Consider the following 23,850-nt stretch of genomic DNA (forward strand, 5'->3'; position numbering starts at 1 on the left):
GTGCGTTGTTATTTAAAGTTATATGGTAGGACTTTTTTGTATATTATAAAATCCCGAATGAGAACAATCTGTCAAAACTTACGTTTTAGACACGCAGAGAATTAAAAAAAACGAATATTTAGATATTTTTTTGAAAAGAAAGAACATATAAATCATGTGATTAGTGAAACATGTAACAAATTTGTAGATTTTGAATACTCTACCTATTTGTTTCATTTTTTAGCTAAATTATTCATCCAATTAAAATTCAAGAAAACATGTTGAACCGCACCTGAAAGGTCACAGGAAGCACATGTAAACAAAGAGGGAAAACTTGTTTGTAAACAATGTTCAAACTATATATTGATGTTTGAATAAAAATGGGTATTATTTTCAAACATTCTTACTGAAATTGATGTAATGACAAATATCGACCAATCATTTTCATGCAATTATTTAAACCAAAGCAGTGGACAGTCAAAGAATTTCAGAGTTTGAACCCAAATTTATTCAAAACAACATTTAAAAATGATTAAAATGTATATATTATATATAGGCCATGGACATATGTGAAACTACTAAATAATTGCTCAATAATGCAGCACAATTTTCCTAGATTTGAATCATGACATGAAATGAATCTTCAAAAACAAAAATGGTCATTTAGTGTGCAAGCTATTTATTGGTCATGGCTATTATGCTGGTGACAGCAAAATAGCAACTGCCAATGTAATACAATAAGGAGATGCCAATAAGACAACGATCCAAGAGATGTAGAATGTGGTATGCTTGCCAATAAGATAAGGATACAAGAACATGAAGAAATACAAAATGATGTGGATTAAAGCACCTTTAGGTTACTTTCAACAATGAACAAAACCAATTCCCTAAAATCGGGTAACAAGGCTTAGACCAGATTAGGAATTGTCTACAATGTATCTGTTTTCGATATTATACCCAAAAATTTGATATAACTTCACAGTGCAAATTATTTTTTTTTATAAATTGCAAATGACTACATAAACATGATAAAAGGCAACAATTTTCCAACTTTCTGAATACCTTGGGTTGAAGTCATAAAATTTTGCTCAGTACTTGCAGCAGAAAAATCATGCGCGAAACATGAAATCCAACATTTCGATTGGTTGATTTTGGAGTATGAGCATGATAAGTACAAAAAACTGACTCGACCTAACTCCTCACATGGGACAGTACTAGTGATGAAACAAAACTACATAAAAACCAAACTTTTAACCAAAGCTCGACTAGCTGAGTCCACCCTCCTGGTGCAGGATTTTCTTGCTGTGATGAAGACCCATTTGTGGCCTTTGGCTGTTTTCTGCTCTTGGGTCGGTTGTTGTCTCTATTACACATTATAAAATTGAGAATGAAGATGGGGAATGTGTCAAAGAGACAACAACCGACCCAAGAGCAGAAAACAGCCAAAGGCCACAAATGGATCTTCAATGTAGCGAGAATCTAATTATGCATTAATGACAAATTAATTTACTTTTAGATAACAAGATGGCGGACGAAATGGAGGAAGAATTTGACGATGAAAATGACTGTGATGAAGAAAGTAGCATATCAGAGAACTTTGTAAAAACAGCCATTACTGGTCGTGGTGTAACGTTACAGATGCTTATTATCGATGGCATTATAGAACCAGGCAATGGACTTCTGACACTTAAATATTTAGTAAGAGAAATTGACATGAAATTATTTAGGGGCAAATCAGAAATATGAATACAAATATTTATTGACAAACAATACCAGGATAAAAAAAATCAATAGACAAACAACAGCGAATAGAACAGCACACATAAAGCTGTGGGAGCATTTTTTAGTCCAGTCATGTTTTTTATCAAATAATATGATCAAAAAGTGTGCAGAACCCACAGAATATATCCTATGCAAAATTTCATGGTGGTGTTGCTTGCTTCATGATCAGGTTTATTGTTAAACAATAGAAGTGAAAGATACATGTTAAACAGGAAATTCAAACTCATAAGTTATTAGACCGAAAAATTTCTTTACTATAAAGACACATATAACAACATTTTTAAAGTATTTATTATGCAGTTAAAGATTGCTTTATTAGTTTTAATTTTAAAACATAGTTATTTCAAATTTTAAAGGGAGATAATTCAGTTGAGCTTGCATTGCCTAATACATGTTATATAATGTGTTTATGTGAAGGGAATATGTTTTGATGATGTTGATTTACACAAAAATTTCTAATGTTATTTTTAGGGAAGGAAGTTTATCGCTGACCTACTGCCCAATGGTAAAATAATGACGCCAGCCACCAAAGAGATGTTTGGCACACCAAGTGCCTGGGCAGCACATTGTAAACGCCAGGTTAACCCCCTGAAAAAATCTGGTTGTGGATGGAATTCTGTAAGTTTTTTGTACTGTAAATTTAGAAATTTTTGCAATGTTTTTTTTATTGCAAAAAATGCAACAACAATTTAAACCCCCATTTTGAAATTTTGTATAAGATTTTAACAAGATTTTTTTCAAAATCACAAAAATTGAAATAGCATTTAAGACTAAACGACAAAATTTCAATAATAAATGCACACAATAATGTCCAAGTTTCCTGTAAACTTTTCAATAATAAGGGAAAGATAACTTGAATATTGATGATTGAAAAATAAAAAAAAGATGTAAGAATTTTTGCACGTACAGATCTAAAGTCTTTACCTGTATTTTCCTATTGACTTGTCAGAGGTAGATACATTTCGATTGACACTTTCAATGAAATCTTTGAAAAAAAACTTCATTATTGCCAAGTACCGGTATATCTTTCTGAAGTGCTACTTATTTTGATAAGTTGATTAGAGCAACCTTTCGTCTTTCTCAAGAGATATGAAGTAAAGGTGATTGCACTAGAATTATTGCAATTCCCGTTTTAAAATTTTGAATGTGTGCATCATTACACTAAAACTAGAAGATCCTGAAAGGTCTTTGAAATAGGAAGTGGAAAGTAGCATTGTCAGATCCTTGTTAACAAGCATTGGACTCAAGATCTGTATTTCAAACTGTGATGTTCTTTACTTTTTGTTTGCAAAGAATCATTACTCATGTTCAAGGAAGACCAACAAAAAGACCTGTACAATATCAGAACAATAAAAGAACTTAGTATTTTAATGAAATAAAAAAAACTCACTCACGGCCATTACCTTGAACTTGTTGAATACTAGAAAGACACTAACAAAATTTGAAAGTTTTCATGTAATGTTTAAAGGTAATGAATATCCTTTGTTACATAACTTAGTAATTGTGTGTAGTACGTTTGATCTTATAATAAATATTATAGGTGATGTACAAAGGTAAAAAGTTGGACATGTGGAAGACATCTTGGTTCAGGAAACATAGACCAGGTAGTCCTGCTAGGAGGGAGTCTGTCGTAAGTTATAATTGGTTGTCAACTTAATATGCAAATATATGTAATATGTAATTATATATTGTTAATGGTATGGGTCTTCAATTTAATTAATGATTTGCAACGCTAGTGATTATTTCTGTGGGTTTATTTTTGCTTTAAAAAAATTACATTATGATTTTATACTTGCACATTTGACTTGCACACAAGAATATGGCAGGGTAAAACATGTTAGCTTTTGCTCACCCCTCCCTTGTACCTGGGACAGTGGTGTTATTTATTCATTCCTAACAACCAAAATATCACAAAGTACAGATACAAGAGTACTTGCAGTTATTGACAGCTTGTTCAAAGCCTATAACAAGTTAACAACTAAAAGAATATTATGTACCTAAGACTAAAATATCAATCAGTACACATCAAAAATCGAATGGATTTAGTATAAAGACGTCATTATTAAAAGTCAGAGAAAACTTGATCTTTTGCAATGCCACAATAGACAGATTGTAGTATGTTGATTGTGTGTGGAATTCCCATTTAAAATATATGATTGTCCATAAAAGAGAAATTGAATTGGATTTTTTTTATTGATGGAATAATACTGCCAAATGACATGTACACATTTGTTGTTCTATTTAATTTCTTATATGAAAACTTATGTAAATTCATACAGGGAGAAGTGCCAGTTCAGTGGTTTTCTATAGTATTTTAATACTGATTGTTAATTTAAGTCTTAATTACAAAATATTATTTTTTATAGTCGCCAAGAGTTTTTATGATGGAACAAAATGGTGAAAGGCCTGGAAGTGCAGCCAGTATACAAAGTAACCATAGTGACCGTCCAAAAGTATTTGATTTCAGCAATCTTGCTAGAGGTGTATCTAAAGACCACAATGACCAGCAAAATGGAAGAAGTCAGAATGGCCAAGTTTCAAGTTCAGCAACAGAATTCAAAGCAATACCTCCACCAATTGACCTCAGTGTGAAACCCTCGATGAATAATGGCAATGACCCTGCTCGTAGGTAATGACCTTAGTACCTATATACAGATGTTGAAATTTTATTATACTCCCTCACCAAATTTTGTCTGTCCCCTATTCTGAAATCACTTTAGTTTATTAAGCTTATGCATACAATCAACAATCGCATCAGTAATTTCCGAATTTACCTCCACTAATAGACCACAGTCTGAAATCCTCAATGGATAATGGCAATGACTCTGCTCGTAGGTAATGACAGCAATATATTCATACAGATGATGAAAAAATGTTATTATGCCTTTCTATTGTTTGTCCAATAATCTATTTGTAGCATTTCTGGAAGTCTCTTTTTATTATAATTGATTATACGTTCTTTGATCAACCATCAAGAATAAATTTCTTTGATTAACAATGGCATCATCAATATGCAGTAATTTCTAAATTAACAGTAAATATTTATAACAGTTTGTAGAAGCTTTGAAGAATGGATTTATTTAGTTGTGAAAGGTACTGTGTTCTAATTACCTTTTTGTTAAAAATTTAACAAGTTTTCAAGGGGAGATAACTCAAATCAATGTTACATGGACTCTTTAGTTTTAATTAGAAAAGAGAATGGAAATGGGGAATGTGTCAAAGAGATAACAACCCAACAAAAGAGCAGAAGTTCACAAGAATTTCATTATCCACATTTTCATGTGTTGCTATCAGGCCATAAAAAAGAATAGGTTTGTTTGCCCAAACGCTACCTACCAAGAAAAAAGCTGCCTACTCAAATTCTTTTATTGTCCTGATTTGAAGAAGTTTTTTTTTAATCAGACAGGCAGACAGGCATGAAGACTAATAAACACCCAATACTTCAATTTAAAAAAAAAAAAAAAAGAAAATGCCTACCTACCTATCCACTGTCTCAACCTTTGGGTAGGGTTTGGGCAAACCAAAATATTTTTAATTGTGGCCTCAAGGATTTTGAATTTAATTTACGATTTATTTTGATTGAATCTAAGGCTGCAATGAGTAATTCAAATTTTAATTTTAATTACAGAAGTCCTGGAGACCATTACAAGCCTGAAATACAAGAAGAAGGTAGGTTGCCTTTAATTGCTTAAATTCACTTTGTTTGAACTTTGGTGGATAGTTGTCTTATTTGCAATCATATCACATCTCCTTATTTGTATAAAGTATCTTAATGATAAACAAAAAAGTATAGCTATATATACAGTCAAACCTGAGTAAACCAGACCCTGAATAAACCGGATTCCTGTTCATTCTGGCCGAAAATTAAAATCCCATTTTTTTCCCTTCAAAGTCTTTGTTAAAATACCCTTTGTAAACCGGACACTGTGTATTCCGAAATTCCAGTCTTATGTTGCAGTCACAATACTCTTAATTAAATCAATTATTACCTGTCAAAACCAGTTAGTCTAATTAATTTCAAATGATTGATATGCAATCAAAACATATTTGTTTATACAATATGGCTTTTCAAGGTAATCAATTAGTCAGGTGTTAACCTGTGAACTTACAATCATACAGTGGTGAACTGTATTATTTATCAAAACATAATACATGTAAACGTGTCAATTAAATGGAAAGACACGCCAAATACATCTCGGATTGAATATACGTTGTAATTTGGATAAAAAAAAAACATGTTTTCGAAATCCTGGGTTCCCTGTTGTGAACCCCGTAACCAATGACCCCGATAATGAAGAACACCCATAATTTGGATAAAAAAAAAACGTGTTGTCGAAATCCGAGGTTACCTGTTGTGAACCCCGTAACCAATGACCCTGATAATGAAGAACACCCATAATTTGGATAAAAAAAAAACGTTTTGTCGAAATCCGGGGTTACCTGTTGTGAACCCCGTAACCAATGACCCTGATAATGAAGAACACCCATAATTTGGATAAAAAAAAACGTGTCGTCGAAATCCGGGGTTACCTGTTGTGAACCCCGTAACCAATGACCCCGATAATGAAGAACACCCATAATTTGGATAAAAAAAAAACGTGTTGTCGAAATCCGAGGTTACCTGTTGTGAACCCCGTAACCAATGACCCCGATAATGAAGAACACCCATAATTTGGATAAAAAAAAAACGTGTTGTCGAAATCCGGGGTTACCTGTTGTGAACCCCGTAACCAATGACCCGAATAATGAAGAACACCCATAATTTGGATTAAAAAAAAACGTGTTGTCGAAATCCGGGGTTACCTGTTGTGAACCCCGTAACCAATGACCCCGATAATGAAGAACACCCATAATTTTGATAAAAAAAAACGTGTTGTCGAAATCCGGGGTTACCTGTTGTGAACCCCGTAACCAATGACCCTGATAATGAAGAACACCCATAATTTGGATAAAAAAAAAACATGTTGTCGAAATCCGGGGTTACCTGTTGTGAACCCCGTAACCAATGACCCCGATAATGAAGAACACCCATAATTTGGATAAAAAAAAAACGTGTTGTCGAAATCCGGGGTTACCTGTTGTGAACCCCGTAACCAATGACCCCGATAATGAAGAACACCCATAATTTGGATTAAAAAAAAACGTGTTGTCGAAATCCGGGGTTACCTGTTGTGAACCCCGTAACCAATGACCCTGATAATGAAGAACACCCATAATTTGGATAAAAAAAAAACGTGTTGTCGAAATCCGGGGTTACCTGTTGTGAACCCCGTAACCAATGACCCTGATAATGAAGAACACCCATAATTTGGATAAAAAAAAAACGTGTTGTCGAAATCCGGGGTTACCTGTTGTGAACCCCGTAACCAATGACCCTGATAATGAAGAACACCCATAATTTGGATAAAAAAAAAAACGTGTTGTCGAAATCCGGGGTTACCTGTTGTGAACCCCGTAACCAATGACCCTGATAATGAAGAACACCCATAATTTGGATAAAAAAAAAACGTGTTGTCGAAATCCGGGGTTACCTGTTGTGAACCCCGTAACCAATGACCCCGATAATGAAGAACACCCATAATTTGGATAAAAAAAAAACGTGTTGTCGAAATCCGAGGTTACCTGTTGTGAACCCCGTAACCAATGACCCCGATAATGAAGAACACCCATAATTTGGATAAAAAAAAAACGTGTTGTCGAAATCCGGGGTTACCTGTTGTGAACCCCGTAACCAATGACCCCGATAATGAAGAACACCCAGATGACAACAAACAATATGCAGTGTACACTGTACAACAATGTTTCGACAGTGATGAAATTTTGTTTGAAAATATTCTTGCTTTTTAATCGACCATACCAACGTTTCAAATAAACGATCATGGAAGTAATTAGAAGTCATTTACTTCTGGTCAAAACGGAAACATGAATAAACCGGCTCACTGTCCAAACCGGCCCTTTTTCATAGTCTCATAGCCGGCCGGTTTATACAGGTTTTACTGTATAGGTAATGCCAAAACACTTAATTAACAGCACCTCAGTGTTCTGCAAAGTACCCCAGTAAATGAAAAAAAAGCAATTTAGAATATGGCATGCTTCCGAAGATATTTTCTTCTCTAACATTCATCAGTCAGGGATGTATCAATACCTAGACACATAAGGTGAGGTTTGGAACCAAACATTTCTTGGTCTCAGAATTTACTTGAAAACATAGAAAGCACTCAAAGTAAGCACTGGAAATTACAGGTAATTAGAAATTTGATAATCCTGTGGAACAATACAACTGTTTTGCATGTGACTGAATGTCAATTTAAGAAATATCAACATAAAAATCCATGTGGAAAATATTCAGAGACTTGTATATGGTGTCTAACACAAAAAATTATGAAATTAAAAAAGGAGTAAACATTTAAAGATTTGTTAATTTTCTTTTTTTTCCAGCTTTAAATTTGTCAATGAAGGAACCAGAGAAAAAAAGTACAAAGATGGAAACAGGGAACAAGGAATCTCGTGTAAAACAAATGGTATCAGTTCATCATTCCAACTTAAGAAAAGGGAATCAGGACTTGTAAGTTTCATTGTCAATTTGCCTCTTTAGAATCTAAAGGAATTGAGTAACTCATTGATCATACACCAAGATGAAAATAATGTTGCATCATAAAGCATAGAGTCCTTATGCGACTTCTGGCGCGGAAAAAATTAAGATCAAGATAAGATAGGTTAAATTTCCATTGTTTAGTATCATTGTATGATTTTAATCAATCATAACGTTTTTGATGTATTATTTTGTACATGTATTATAACTAGAATGCATATGATTCTGAAAAGGTAAATTATTTTGGAAGGGGAACAAGTATTTGCATGGTTTCCCATCTGCTTAAAAGAAATACACTAAAGATCATGTGCATGTTGGTCATTTCTACTGGTAAGCTCTGAGTGAGCAAAACTTCTAGGAAATAGCTTGTACAGGCATTTAGTTTTCGTGAAGCCTGTTTTTTTTGTTTTTTTTTTATGACAATGCATTGTACAAACTTCATAAGCTTTTCAATTTTAACGCCTCCAATGTGATAATGTAATCAAGATCAGATTTATGTGGCGCCACCTTCAGCTTTCAAGAGTTATGTCCCTTTATAAAATTGCTGAATTTGCAGTTGCCGAATTCTTACTATACTTTTCTTAAACCAAATGTTATGAAACTTATACACAATGCTTATTCCCACCAAACACAGATCAAGTTAGAGTTTTGGTGGCATCATTTTCACCGTTTTCAAATTGCTGAATATGCCATATATTTACAAGAGTTTTATGTTTGAAGTAAATTTCTGTATAATCAAATAGTGATTTATAAATATGAACAGAGTTTGCAAAAATCAGATAGAAGTTATGATTTCCATTTAAAAATAATGACACATATTTGATTATTATTTTTCAATGTCATCTTTTCTACTTTTGTGTTATGTGACTCATTATTTCTCTCACATTTTTGTGTAATGTGAATCATGTTTTTCTATTTTCAGAAAGCCTGGTACCTTTGTGTAATGTGAATCATGTTTTTAGCTCACCTGGCTCAAAGGGCCATGGGAGCTTTTCTCATCACTTGTCATCTGTCGTCGTCGTCGTCTGTCATCGTTGTTGTCCGTCCTTAGCTTTTACAAAAATCTTCTCCTCTGAAACTACTGTGCCAAATTAACCCAAACTTGGCCACAATCATCATTAAGGTATCTAGTTTAAAAAATGAATGGCGTGACCCAGCCAAGGGAGCTTTTCTCATCACTTGTCATCCGTCGTCGTCGTCTGTCATCGTTGTCGTCCGTCGTTAGCTTTTACAAAAATCTTCTCCTCTGAAACTACTGCGCCAAATTAAACCAAACACAATCATCATTGGGGTATCTAGTTTAAAAAATGTATGGCGTGACGTGGCCAACCAACTAAGATGGCCGCCATGGCTAAAAATAGAACATAGGGGTAAAATGTAGATTTTGGCTTATAACTCTGAAATCAAAGCATTTAGAGCAAATCTGACATGGGGGTAAAATTGTTTATCAGGTAAAGATCTATCTGCCCTGAAATTTTCAGATGAATCGGACAATCAGTTGTTGGGTTGCTGCCTCTGAATTGGCAATTTTGAATATAATTATAGATAGAGATAAACTGTAAACAACAATAATGTTCAGCAAAGTAAGATCTACAAATAAGTTAATATGACTATAATGGTCAGTTGACACCTTTAGAAGTTATTGCCCTCTATAGTAATTTTTTACCAATTTTTCGTAATTTTTTCTCATCTTTTACAAAAATCTTCTCCTCTAAAACTACTGGTCCAAATTTAACCATACTTGGCCATAATCATCATTGAGGTATCTAGTTTAAAAAATGTGTGCATTGACCCTGCCAACCAACCAAAATGGCCACCATGGCTAAAAATAGAACATAGGGGTGAAATGTAGATTTTGGCTTATAACTCTGAAACCAAAGCATTAAGAGTAATTCAGACATGGGGGTTAAATTGTTTTGCAAATCAAGATCTATCTGCCCTGAAATTTTCAGTTGAATCCAACAACTGGTTGTTGGGTTGCTGCCCCTGAATTGGAAATTTTTAAGGAAATTTTGCTGTTTTTGGTTACTATCTTGAATATTATTATATATAGATAGAGATAAACTGTAAACAGCAATAATGTTCACCAAAGTAAGATCCACAAACAAGTCAACATGACCAAAAAGGTCAGTTGACCCCTTAAGGAGTTATTGCCCTTTTACAGTCAATTTTTAATAATTTTTTTAAAATTTAAAATTTTTGTAAATTATAACAAAATATTTTCTTCTGTAACAAATGGGCCAAGTTCATTATAAATTAAGATAATTGTAAGAAGCAAGAATGTTCAGTAAAGTAAGATCGACAAACATATCACAATCACCAAAACACAATTTTGTCATGAATCCATCTGTGTCCTTTGTTTAATATGCACATAGACCAAACTGAGCGACACAGGCTCTTAAGAGCCTCTAGTTCTATTTTCAGAAAGCCTGGGACCTTTGTGTTATGTGAATCATGTTTTCCTTTTTCAGAAAGCCTGGTACCTTTGTGTTATGTGAATCATGTTTTCCTTTTTCAGAAAGCCTGGTACCTTTGTGTTATGTGAATCATGTTTTCCTTTTTCAGAAAGCCTGGTACCTTTGTGTTATGTGAATCATGTTTTCCTTTTTCAGAAAGCCTGGGACCTTTGTGTTATGTGAATCATGTTTTCCTTTTTCAGAAAGCCTGGTACCTTTGTGTTATGTGAATCATGTTTTCCTTTTTCAGAAAGCCTGGGACCTTTGTGTTATGTGAATCATGTTTTCCTTTTTCAGAAAGCCTGGTACCTTTGTGTTATGTGAATCATGTTTTCCTTTTTCAGAAAGCCTGGGACCTTTGTGTTATGTGAATCATGTTTTCCTTTTTCAGAAAGCCTGGGACCTTTGTGTTATGTGAATAATGTTTTCCATTTTCAGAAAGCCTGGGACCTTTGTTTTGTGTGAATCATTTAAATCATTAGGAAAGACTCAGCCATTCACAGTATCATTATCAACTAATGTTTTATTACTTATGGTGAGTATTCTAAGAATGAGACCTGTTAACAGGCTGGGGGGAATACATCTGTTCAATTTGCACCTTTCAAAAAAAATGTGCAGAATTTATCTTTGTTTCAAATAAAGAAATACTTGGCATGAGTAAAGTTTTATCCTGTCCAGTGCAATAGAAAAAAAAATCACATAACATTTCATTGCATATAAGAAAATAACCATCACTGGAAGTTAACCAATCAAATTTCCCCCCTTATTTAACCTGTGTACAAGATTTAGTAACCATGTAAGCTCAAGTTTCAAATATATTCTATAGAAACCCAAAGATAAAAAAAATAATGGTGCCCTAAAATACCCACGACATAATATGTTTATGACACAGAAAATGTTTTACTGCAATAAAATGTAGGATTAATTACCTACAACTGTCAAATTCATCCGACTTATTTTTGCATACAACTAGATGTGACATACCATGATTTGGTGGTATTACACCATAAAGGTTCGAACCTCACCAAAGCTATTGCCATTACTTGGGGGTCTTTTGTCCTTCTGTATTTCCATCCTTGTAAACTTTTAATGACAAAATCTGCTACTCTGAAAATGAGCTAATATTATACAACTTTACCTTTTACATAAATGTTCCTTGTATCCAACAATCAGCAATAAATTTGGCTAAAAATAAAACTTGGGGTAATACTGGAGTTTGTGACTCTCAAATGCAGAGGGGAAGATACCAAACTCATAAACGAAAGACAAAGTAACATCATGGCAAAAAAGTACACAACAGTAAAATTGAGAATGGAAATGGGGAATGTGTCAAAGAGACAACAACCCGACCAAATAAAAAACAACAGCAGAGGGTTACCAACAGGTGTTCAATGTAGCGAGAAATTCCCGCACCCGGAGGCGTCCTTCAGCTGGCCCCTAAACAAATATATACTAGTCCAGTGATAATGAACGCCATACTAATTTCCAAATTGTACACAAGAAACTAAAATTAAAATAATAAAAGACTAACAAAGGCCAGAGGCTCCTGACTTGGGACAGGCGCAAAAATGCGGCGGGGTTAAACATGTTTGTGAGATCTCAACCCTCCCCCTATACCTCTAACCAATGTAGTAAAGTAAACGCATAACAATACGCACATTAAAATTCAGTTCAAGAGAAATCCGAGTCTGATGTCAGAAGATGTAACCAAAGAAAATAAACAAAATGACAATAATACATAAATAACAACAGACTACTAGCAGTTAACTGACATGCCAGCTCCAGACTTCAATTAAACTGACTGAAAGATTATGATTTCATCATATGAACATCAGGCACAATCCGTCCCGTTAGGGGTTTAGTATCATACCATCATAACATATATGAGAAGAACATAACCCGTGTCATGCCAACAACTGTTTTTAGAATAAATGTGTTTAGTTCCGATGCAAAGACCTTATCAGTGACTCAATATTAACGCCAAAATATGCAATCTTTAATGACTTGACAACAGTATCGTAATTATATCCCTTCTTAATAAGTCTATTCAAAGGTTTTGTAAGTTTCTGAGGTGAATACTGACACCTTTGTGCTTTATAAAGAATATTACCATAAAAAATTGGATGTGAAATACCTGAACGTATTAGAAGTCTGCATGTTGAGCTATATTTACGAATGATGTCTTTATACCGATGATAAAATTTAGTAAATGTTTTGACTAGTTTGTGATATCGAAAACCCTGGTGTAATGATTTTTCAGTAATACACAAATTTCTCTCGTTAAAATCTAAAACATTGTTACATACACGAGCGAATCGTACAAGTTGAGATATATAAACACCATAAGATGGTGACAAGGGAACATCACCATCTAAAAACGGATAATTAACGATAGGAAATGAAAAATCATCCCTTTTATCATAAATTTTAGTATTCAGCTTTCCATTAGTGATATAGATATCAAGATCGAGAAAAGGGCAGTGGTCATTGTTAGTATTTGCTTTATTTAAAGTAAGTTCAACAGGATAAATTTCATTAATATACATACTGAAGTCGTCATTATTGAGAGCCAAAATGTCATCCAAATATCTAAAAGTATTATTAAATTTGTTTATCAGATGTTGTTTCGATGGGTCTTTGCTTATTTTTGTCATAAATTGTAACTCATAACAATACAAAAACAGGTCCGCAATAAGTGGTGCACAGTTAGTCCCCATTGGAATTCCGATAATCTGACGATATACGGAATTTCCAAAGCGAACAAAAATGTTATCTAGTAAAAATTCAAGGGCATATATAGTATCAAAGCATGTCCAATTAACATAGTTTTTTTGTTTATTGCTACTAAAAAATGACCTAAAAGAGTTTGAACATATATATTCACATTCTGATTTTTTGAATGCCCATTTAATTAGGTGTGTGAATTTTTTCTTAATGAGAATGTGAGGCAATGTGGTATACAGGGTAGAAAAATCAAAACTTTGAACAGATTCAAAATCACCAATATAAGCATGCAATTTATCAAGTACTTCCAACGAGTTCTTGACACTCCAAAAGTAATTTATTCCACTATTTTCGAAGGCCTTATTTGAACAATTTATTATCAGGTTTTTAATTGTACCAAGTGTGCTGGTAAGAAGAATAGACAATTTAGTAGTTGAACAATGGCTTGAAGACGAAATAAATCTATATTTGTAAGGGGTTTTGTGTAGCTTCGGAAGCCAATACATAGTTGAATAGCCTTACTTGGTGAAAAAAAACAATTGTTCCTAATGAAGATTTTGAATTATTTTGTGGTTTGCCTATTATCTTGAAAACTATATTAGATGGGTAGACACGGTACACAGCAAAATGATAAGCAATACCAGATCTTCACTAGCGCACGAAGCTATCAAAAGACTCCAGGAAGAGCTTGAAAACAATATTTTACTAGGTTATTGATTCAGTCTCATAGAAGCCTTTTGTTAATGAGATAATAATTTAAAACTATAAACTATTATGCTAAGATTTGTATGGAGGAATGATTTTATACTTGAATGAATATGTATTTTTTTTAAGGATTTCCATTGCCATCTTACCTCAAATGAAGTTGTTGGATACCTCGGTGGAACATGGAACACACAAACTCAGCGTAAGTTATCAATCGTCAAATTAAGCTGGTACCAAACACCTTGACAAAAATTAAGTTGTCTCGTTTAATTTTCATTTAATTTTGTTATAGTATTTGCTTTCAAACTTTGACAAAAAAATGAAAATAAAAAAAAACTTAAACCACACACTTTATCAGAAAATTTTCATTGGATATATAGTATAGTCTGACAAGAACATATTTTGATCATTGAGAAGTTTAATATTTCTTCAACAATAAAATGTGTTCATTTGATTTTTACAGAGTTATCTCCCTGTAGTGTTTTGTATCACCTTAAGCAATCACAAAATTCATGCTTTGTTAAGAAAACCCTCCAAAATTATTGGTACCCTAAAAAAGCAAAAAAATAATTCAATAACATATATATGTAAGAGAAATCTCTTGATTTCTTATGGTAAAGATGTGTTATTAAAAAATACATGCATTTTTACAGCTAGGGTTATTTCTCTGCCCTATTGACATGTTTTTGATAGCATTGTCCAACACATTTTTTTTATTAGAAGCCTTCTAGTTTAAGATAGAAAACCTACATGATATATAATGATCTTTTTGTGAAATGCCTGAAAAATTACACAAACTATTAATTCATACCTGTTAAGGAATAGTGTAGCACATAACACTTTCACAAAAGTTTTGCTTTATTGTATCTCTGGCGAACAGTTTTTAAGAAAATTTAATTAGGTTTGCCTTAATGTAGTTGAAAATTTCCTTATTTTTTTTCTTTTTCAAATCTGAAAAATCTTTTATTGTAAAAACATTTTAAGTTCTTAGATATTTCAGATATTTTGAAAATTTCCGTAATTTTAAGACCAAGCGAAGATACTTTGGAGCAAGGCTATCAGTCATAAAAATTTGTCAATTATAGAACATATTTTGTACTTTGTCATTAATTATTATTGTTAAGTGTTTTAATATTTGATTTCCATTTCTGTTACAGATTTAAGTATAATAGAAGCATTCCCATGTAAAAGTCAGTTGTCAGACGGACATAAATCAGCTGATGTGGAAGAAGAGGTAAATACTTATGAATAAAAGGGGATGTCAGGAGAATGTAATGAGCCCCAATAACAAACAAAAAAGGCAACAAGTAGTCTCAAAAAGTAGTCTCAACAATATACAAACAGCTAAACAAAATTAAATGATTAATTTTTGTTAAATACAACTTTCAGCTTGGCTATATTATGGTGGCCAGGTTTTTTATTCGAGAGAACCATGACCTTCCACCGGAAAACTGGCAATTTTAGGCAGTTGAGAATTGACTTCAATACACTTGCCATGGAGGGGTTTAATTAAAATGATTGGCAATTGTACATTTTTCCTTTGATCTAACTGCCTAGGCTAGTGATATCTGTAGATTAACTACTTATAACACCGGGCCACTGCCAATATGTCTGTACAAAATGTCAGGATCCAAATTGGACTCAGTTAGAAAAGTTTTATTTAAACTAAACACGGTTTATAAAAGATCATTGCTCATATGAATATTATTAGTTGTGTAATATTCGAAGTTTATATTTCAGATTAAAAAGGTGATGAAGAGACGAGGACTGTCATTGGTTGGCTGGTATCATAGCCATCCTTGTAGCCAACCAGATCCTTCGATACGAGATATAGGTTGTCAGATGTCATATCAACTTCGTATGAAGGGATCTGGTGCTACATATTACCCATGTGTGGGTATCATTACATGTAAGTGGATGAGACAAAGCCTGTCATTGGTTGATAATTTTAGCAATATTTATTCCAGCCAATTAGATATCTAGTTCAAGAAGCAAGACAGCATTTAAATTTTTTGAGACGAGGCATGGCATTGGTTGATAATTTTACAATCATTATTTCAGTCAATTATATATAATTTGATACATTTATTCAAAAAGCAAGATATTCTTTAAATTGTTCGAGAAGAGGCATGTAATTGGTTGATAATTTTAACCTTCATTCTTTCAGCCAATTAGGTACCTCAGTTCAAAAGCTTGATATTTTAATTGACAAAGAGAATGTTCTACAGCAAATAAGAATACGAAGGAAGTACATATATAGGATTGAAACAATTAACTAGAAATTGTAAAATTGTTGATAAAGCATGGGAAATTTAAGGACCCAATTTTTTTTATAAAAAAAGTTATATTATTATTTCAGCACCATTCCACAAAGTCCAGTCCAGTATTGATTCCAGCTATAATATGTTTATGGTCATGCCTCCATTAGAGGTGGGTAATTTTTATTCTAAGGAAATAATTAGTTTGTGTTGTTTATTCTTTAGTTTTCTATATTGTGTTTTGTGTACTATTGTTTGTCTTTTTCTTTTTTAGTCATGGCATTGTCAGTTTATTTTCGATTTATGAGTTTGAATGTCCCTCTGGTATCTTTAGGGATATCCGCCATCAAAATATTTTTTAATGAATCCAAATGTACCTGTTCAATGATAGATCAATATACAACAATGTTTTGAAAAAAATAATGTAATATATATAACATATAAGCATAAATATCAGACATGTTTTTTTAGTTGTTGAAATTGATATAAAAAAATTTTTACTACTACAAGTTGTATTTTAAATTAAAAAAAAACATTTTCAATTTTTTTTTTGACTGATTGATAATTGGTTTCTTGAAGTCATTTGCAAAAAGACTACATCATTTACATCTAATGAAAGCTCCTAACTAATAGTAAGTCAAATACATGTAAAGATCTGCATTACATCCATTGAAGTTGAATTCTAAAAAAAAATGTTTAATGTTCATTTTCATGATCAGTTCACCAAAATTTATTACAGTGGTACCTGGCTTATCCGACACCTGAGTATTCAAACATTCTGCTTCAACCAACACATTTTTCTAGTCCCAAAATATGTCTCTCTGTACAGAAAAAAACTAGGTATTTCTACACCTTGCTTAATACAACATTTTTTCTGGTTTCCAGTGTGTTTGATTACACAAGTTACACTGTATTTACCAATATGTTTTATAAGCATTCCTAGAAAATTATCTTTACATTTCAGGATGAGCCCGCAGACTGTGGTATACCTATGAAAGTAGCATATGTACTCAATCAAAACCAATCAGTCACAGAGGAACTCCTGAGTGAGATGGTAAGGATGTATTTAGAATTAGAAAGAAGGCATTTGATTGGATTGTTACTTGGTTGTAACAACGGTTTTTATTAGACAATCTCATATATTATATTGCAATCAAATACCATCACTTGCAAGTAAAATCAACATTAATAATTTCGAATGTAAAATAAATCCATGAATTTCATCCTCTATCATCATATATAACGTTACCAATGGGTATTGAAAAAAAACTAAAGGAATTGAAATTGTGTAGATAAAGTTGTATACAAAATGTTTGTTTGTTTTACAGTCTTTATTTTTTATGATGTCGCATAGCTTAACCTGAGAACTACAAGGAAAATTGACATTGTAATTGAATATAAAGCAATGACTTGTAAAGAACAAAAAAAAACATGTTTTAAAAAATAGTGTCTTTCATAATTATTCTCTGCTTTCAGAAAAAAGTGCGAGATTTTTACAGAGGGACTGATGACTGGATAAACTTCAATCATTCCTGGCAATCATCAATCAAATATATAGACAAACTCAAGGTCAGTTCTAAAATACACAAGGTTAAGGTCAGTTCTAAAATACACAAGGTCAAGGTGAGTTCTAAAATACAAATATATAGACAAACTCAAGGTTAGTTCAAAAATACACATGGTCAATTTCAGTTCATCAATCAAAAATATAGATAAATTTAAGGTCAGTTCTAAGATACACAAGGTCAAGGTCAGTTCTAAAATACAAATATATAGACAAACTCAAGGTCTGTTCTGAAATACAAATATTTAGACAAACTCAAGGGCAGTTCTGAAATACAAATATATAAATAAACTCAAGGTCAGTTCTAAAATACAAATAAAAAGATCTCAAGGTCATTTCTTAAATACAAATATATAGACAAACTCAAGGTCAGTCCTAAAATGTATAGACAAACTCAAGGTAAGTTCTAAAATATGTAGATAAACTTCAATCATTTCTGGCAATCATCAATCAAATATATAGACAAACTCAAGGTCAGTTCTAAAATACACAATGTCAAGGTCAGTTCTTAAATACAAATATATAGACAAACTCAAGGTCAGTTCTTAATCACACAAGGTCAAGGTCAGTTCTAAAATACAAATATATAGACACACTTAAGGTCAGTTCTGATAAATACAAATACAAATGTATATAGACAAACTCAAGGTCAGTTCTAAAATACAAATCTATAGAATCAAGGTCAGTTATAAAATACAGATATATAGACAAACTCAAGGTCAGTTCAAAAATACACAAGGTCATTGTCAATTCTATGTTACAAATATATAAAGTACAAATACATAGACAAACTCATATATGATTTATAGAAATATGATAATTGTAATACATGTAACATGTTTTATATTTCTCTTATGGTTGTGGCCTGTCATCTAATTCTTGCATGAACAGATATTTCTTGTATCACATTGCACAAATTGTGATACGAAAATCTGTTCATTTCATAGGCTTATCCAGCATCACAAGACAAGATTAAGGCATTTCCATTGGTTATTCCTTGGGTCATTTTTATGCCCCACCTACGATAGTAGAGGGGCATTATGTTTTCTGGTCTGTGCGTCCGTTCGTCTGTTCCTTGGTTTGTCAGTCTGTCTGTCCCACTTCAGGTTAAAGTTTTTGGTCAAGGTAGTTTTTGATGAAGTTGAAGTCCAATCAACTTGAAACTTAGTACAAATGTTCCCTATGATATGATCTTTATATTTTTAGTGCCTAATTATATTTTTTACCCATTTTCACGGTCTATTGAACATGGAAAACGATAGTGCGAGTGGGACATCTGTGTACTTTGGACACATTCTTGTTGACTTTTAAGATAAGCATTTTTCATACATGACAAAGGAAATTGTAATTTCTTCAAAAATATGTAAAATAATCACACATTTCACCTGACACTCCTCTCTTGTAAAATTTTATTACATTCTGAAGCATACAAAAAGTCTTAAAATGTCTGATACTAAAGTTTGACACTGGAAAAGGACATATGACATCATACTGGAATGTGCAAAAGATTAGATCAACATTTAGCAGAATTTTTAAATTTACACATTGAGAGTATTGATCATATGTATGATATAAAATTTATGGTATTCTCATCCACTTTATGTAAATTTTACAGCTAATTTCCTAATGCATGTAGAGCAAGACTTAGGTTAGCTAGCTTGCTTTATTGTACAATTGTAATTGGGATAACATCCAATCAAATTTAAATATAAATAAACAATTAGAATAAGCCTATATATATTGTTTAAAGATGTAATGTTAATTATAAAGCTTGAGCAAACATTAAGGATGTTCGCTACTCTGTTTAAAAATAACAAGCTTTTTATGCCCCACCTAGGGGCATTATGTTTTCTGGTCTGTGCGTCCGTCCGTCCGTTCGTTCGTCCGTCCGTTCGTTCGTCCGTCCGTTCGTTCGTCAGTCCGTCTGTCCGTTCGTTTGTCCGTCCGTCTGTCCCGCTTCAGGTTAAAGTTTTTGGTCAAGGTAGTTTTTGATGAAGTTTAAGTCCAATCGACTTCAAACTTAGTACACATGTCCCCTATGATAAGATCTTTCTAATTTTAATGCCAAATTAGAGTTTTTACCCCAATTTCACGGTCCACTGAACATGGAAAATGATAGTGCGAGTGGGGCATTCGTGTACTGAGGACACATTCTTGTTAAAAGACTGTTATAAACTGAAAGTATATAAATAAAGAAACTAAAAAAGCAGAAAAAAATGGAGGGTCCGTGTTCTTGTTTTCGAAATATAAACCGTTAAAAATTCGCGGGAAATAATTCTCTCTTGATTTTTCTTTCACTTAACATTGGTACCTTTTTGTTTAAAAAACTATGAAAAAATAACAAGGATTTCATAAGATTTTGAAATATGGCTTTTTGAATGATATGTAATAAAAATATGAAAAGAAAAGTAGGGGTTAGTGGGCAACTTTTTTGTGTGTAAATACATGGATAAAACCAGAGGATTCCGAAAATTCTGACAAAAAAATCAAAAGTTAGAGGAGCAAACATCCTTAATACAAACAAAGCAAGCAAGCCAAACAAATCTTTACTTTACTAGCATTAGGGAAATACATGTAATTTTATCTCTATTTATATGATTATGTGTTATGTTAAAGTCATGAATGCAAAAGTATTGTGTATTATTGTCAATATGTCTGATCTGGGCCCGTTAATTGGAAAATAAAGAACTTTGAATTTTGTATTTTGAACTTTGAACTTATACTTTCAGGAATCATTGAGCAGAAAACTACCTGCTGATCAGATGGATAGTGGAACACTGCTGGATTTTGTAGAACACCTTGTTCTGAACAATTAATGGATAAGTTGGAATGTTTATAAACCAAAAGATATTTTTTTTAAATGTACAGAATCTGAAAATTGGAATTGTGGATGAGTAACTACATATGAAGCAGAAGCATGAAATATAAGACATGAAACTGTTGTCAGATAACCTTAGTGATGAAATTGTAAAAAAAAGTACTTTGGGTTTACTTATTTTCAAGGGTACCAGTTTTAGGGGATTAAGGAAAATTGCCATTTTAGTGGATATTTGATTTTGTGGTTTGGTCAAAGTATGCATACATTCTAATAGAAAATTTGTAATTTGTTGTCATTAGAATTTGTGGTTCCCAGGTTACCACTGGCAGAAAAATCCACTGGTATCTAACGAATAATAATAAATCCAAAATTTGTTGAAGAAAACTTTGGATTCTGATGTTTTCATTGAGACGAAAATTGTATTTTCATGATGGCTTTATTTTTTAGTTTTTTTTTATACAAGTTATGGCATTTTAAAAATTATAAATGGGCATTTAGAGAAAATTGGTTGTAAGCATGAGGCAAAAAATGTATTATATTGATTTACATGTTTCTAAGATGTTATTTTGTGATTTATCTTTGTATAAATTTTGCTAGTGGGGAAAGAATACTGCTTTAGCAAGTCACATTAATAGCAAATGGGAAGGCAATAATAGTATAACTAAGTAATAAAATTAAGTCAACAATATTCATAGTGATAAAAAGTATGCTGCTTTGCTTTGTAGATTTGTTAGAATGTGGCAATAAGTAATGTTAAACATGAAATTACAAACGTAATTAAAAAAAAAATGTGTAAGGATTACAAATGTGGTAAAGGTACGTTAGGTTTTAGACATTTGTGAAAATAGTTGATGAAATCTGAAATATATCATATAAATATAATACAGTTTATCTTTATCTATGTGGGAACTTGTGACAATGCTTTAGAATGTGTATTATGATTGAGGAAAGGGCATAAGTTAATTTTTATGCTCCACCTCGATAGTAGAGGGGCATTATGTTTTCTGGTCTGTGGGTCTGTTTGTCTGTCTGTTTGTTTGTCTGTTCGTTCCTTCGTCTGTCCCGCTTCAGGTTATAGTTTTTGGTCAAGGTAGTTTATGATGACGCTGCAGTCCAATCAACTTGAAACTTAGTACACATGTCCCTATATGGTCTTTCTAATTTTAAAGCCAAATTAGACTCTTGACCTCGATTTCACGGTCCATTGAACATAGAAAATGGAAGTGCCAGTTTCAGGTTAAAGTTTTTGGTCAAGGTAGTTTTTGATGAAGTTGAAGTTCAATCATCTTGAAACTTAGTACAAATGTTTCCTAAGGTATGATCTGTCTAATTTTAATGCCAAATTAGATTTTTTTACCCAATTTCATGGTCCATTGAACATGGAAAATGATAGTGCAAGTGGGTCATCTGTGTACTTTGGACACATTCTTGTTCATTTTTATTTTTGTGAATTTGTAAATATTTGCCGAGAAATCTACCACTTTTAAAACTTACAATGTGTAGGTATCACTATCACAGTAGAATTTTGGATGAATTTTAGGCTAGAGATCAACCATATGTTATCATAGTAGACTTTGGCCACTTTTAGGCTTGTGACCAGCCATATGCCATCACTATAGACTTGTGCCAATTGCAGGCTTGAGGTCAGCCATATGCTATTATATTAGACCCTTGGGGCCAATTTTAGGCTTGTGACCAGCCCTATGCAATCATAATACACGTGTGGTCAATTGCAGGCTTGAGGTCTGCAATATTCTATCATATTAGACCTTAGGACCAATTTAAGGCTTGATGCCTTAACAATCATACAATATGTGTGGTTGAATACGTTTTTAAAAGTTAACAAGCTTGTTTTATTTTTAAAACATTATGAATGTATATTGTGTTTTTCTATTGATACTTTTGAACTTGGCATTTCACAGATCCAAAAGGAAGGCAGACTTCGGAGATAACTGTTTTGTGTTTTAAGCTCTGACGGCATCAATAGGTAAACAGGTATTTGCATTCATCAGTTCACCAACTGATGCCATGGTAGCTTTAAAAACAATATTGTTATCTCCATTCTAATGAAACTGACAGTAAACCAAGTCAAATTATATACTTCGTCTACTCTTGCGCATACGTTTCCATAGCATCAATTGTGAATATTAATGACTTTATCCAATCAAAATGAATGTTACAAACAATGTTGCATTTTAATTCACATTCCTTATTGTTTCTCTGTCAACTACTGCATATACAAGGGTTGTTAATATAGTTGTCATATCTTAGATTGATTGCCAGACAATTGATTTTATTTTACTATGGGACATTTGTACTAGTTGTGCATAATTCATGATATTGAATCTCATTCTTTTTCTGATGTAAATATTTATGTACCATTGTTATACCATTGTTATGTTAAAATGTAATTTTGTCAGATAAAAAGCCAAACAAATAAACCATATTGTATTAATAATGTAAATACTTCAAAATAATTATATTTAAACGGATGCAATAAAATAAGAAATATTATAGCAACAGACTTGTTCCTTTTAAGTCATAAGAAACCTCAAATTAAAAAAAAAATGCATGTTTTTTATAACTCAAAGGATAGTTTTCATTATAAAACATATGTACATATACTTTTTTTCTGAAGAAAATTCTTTAATTTGTTCATATATAGAAGAAGTTTACTTTATTTTAATTTCTTCCTTCCAGGAAGCAATTCTCCGACATATTTTCCATATGCAAAGTGACCTCAGTGTGACCCATCTTGTAAAAATCTGGTGATCGCAATATGCATGGATGTCCTTGAAATAAACTATTATCTGATTGTACATGTTAAACATGTGCTCAATATCCATGCTTTTTGTTGTTTGTTGACAAACAGGTGACAATCGTTAAACTCCGGCTTCAAAACACGAACTTTAATTATCTGCCATATTTTCACAACAACTCTGACCGAATGGAAAAAAAATAATTGACGATTA

The 23,850-nt window shown here is 32.5% G+C and overlaps 1 protein-coding gene across 4 annotated transcripts; it reads left to right on the forward strand.

Moving 5' to 3' along the window:
* Positions 1-247: 247 nt before the first annotated feature.
* On the forward strand, positions 248-23,394 carry LOC139503780 (MPN domain-containing protein-like). Of its 4 annotated transcripts, none has more exons than XM_071293658.1 (15): positions 248-363; positions 1,496-1,677; positions 2,233-2,379; positions 3,302-3,391; positions 4,128-4,390; positions 5,390-5,430; positions 8,200-8,326; positions 11,248-11,344; positions 14,368-14,440; positions 15,396-15,472; positions 15,979-16,147; positions 16,598-16,668; positions 17,461-17,550; positions 17,973-18,065; positions 20,790-23,394. In XM_071293658.1, the coding sequence occupies exons 1-15, from the start codon at positions 360-362 to the stop codon at positions 20,874-20,876; spliced, it is 1,611 nt and encodes a 536-aa protein (XP_071149759.1). In that variant the 5' UTR covers positions 248-359; the 3' UTR covers positions 20,877-23,394. The 4 variants fall into 4 exon arrangements, with proteins under 4 accessions (XP_071149759.1, XP_071149760.1, XP_071149762.1 ...); XM_071293659.1 differs by having other exon boundaries at positions 268-319; XM_071293661.1 differs by having other exon boundaries at positions 273-294.
* Positions 23,395-23,850: the final 456 nt, after the last annotated feature.

Source organism: Mytilus edulis, chromosome 14 (genome assembly GCF_963676685.1).
Source record: "Mytilus edulis chromosome 14, xbMytEdul2.2, whole genome shotgun sequence".
NCBI lineage: Eukaryota > Metazoa > Mollusca > Bivalvia > Mytilida > Mytilidae > Mytilus > Mytilus edulis.

Bases quoted from the DNA above. Each gene is read 5' to 3' on its own strand.
- LOC139503780 (XM_071293658.1), top strand. The intron at 15,473-15,978 runs GTAAATACTTAT...TTTATATTTCAG, and splicing joins CAGCTGATGTGGAAGAAGAG to ATTAAAAAGGTGATGAAGAG. The intron at 16,669-17,460 runs GTGGGTAATTTT...TTTACATTTCAG, and splicing joins TGGTCATGCCTCCATTAGAG to GATGAGCCCGCAGACTGTGG.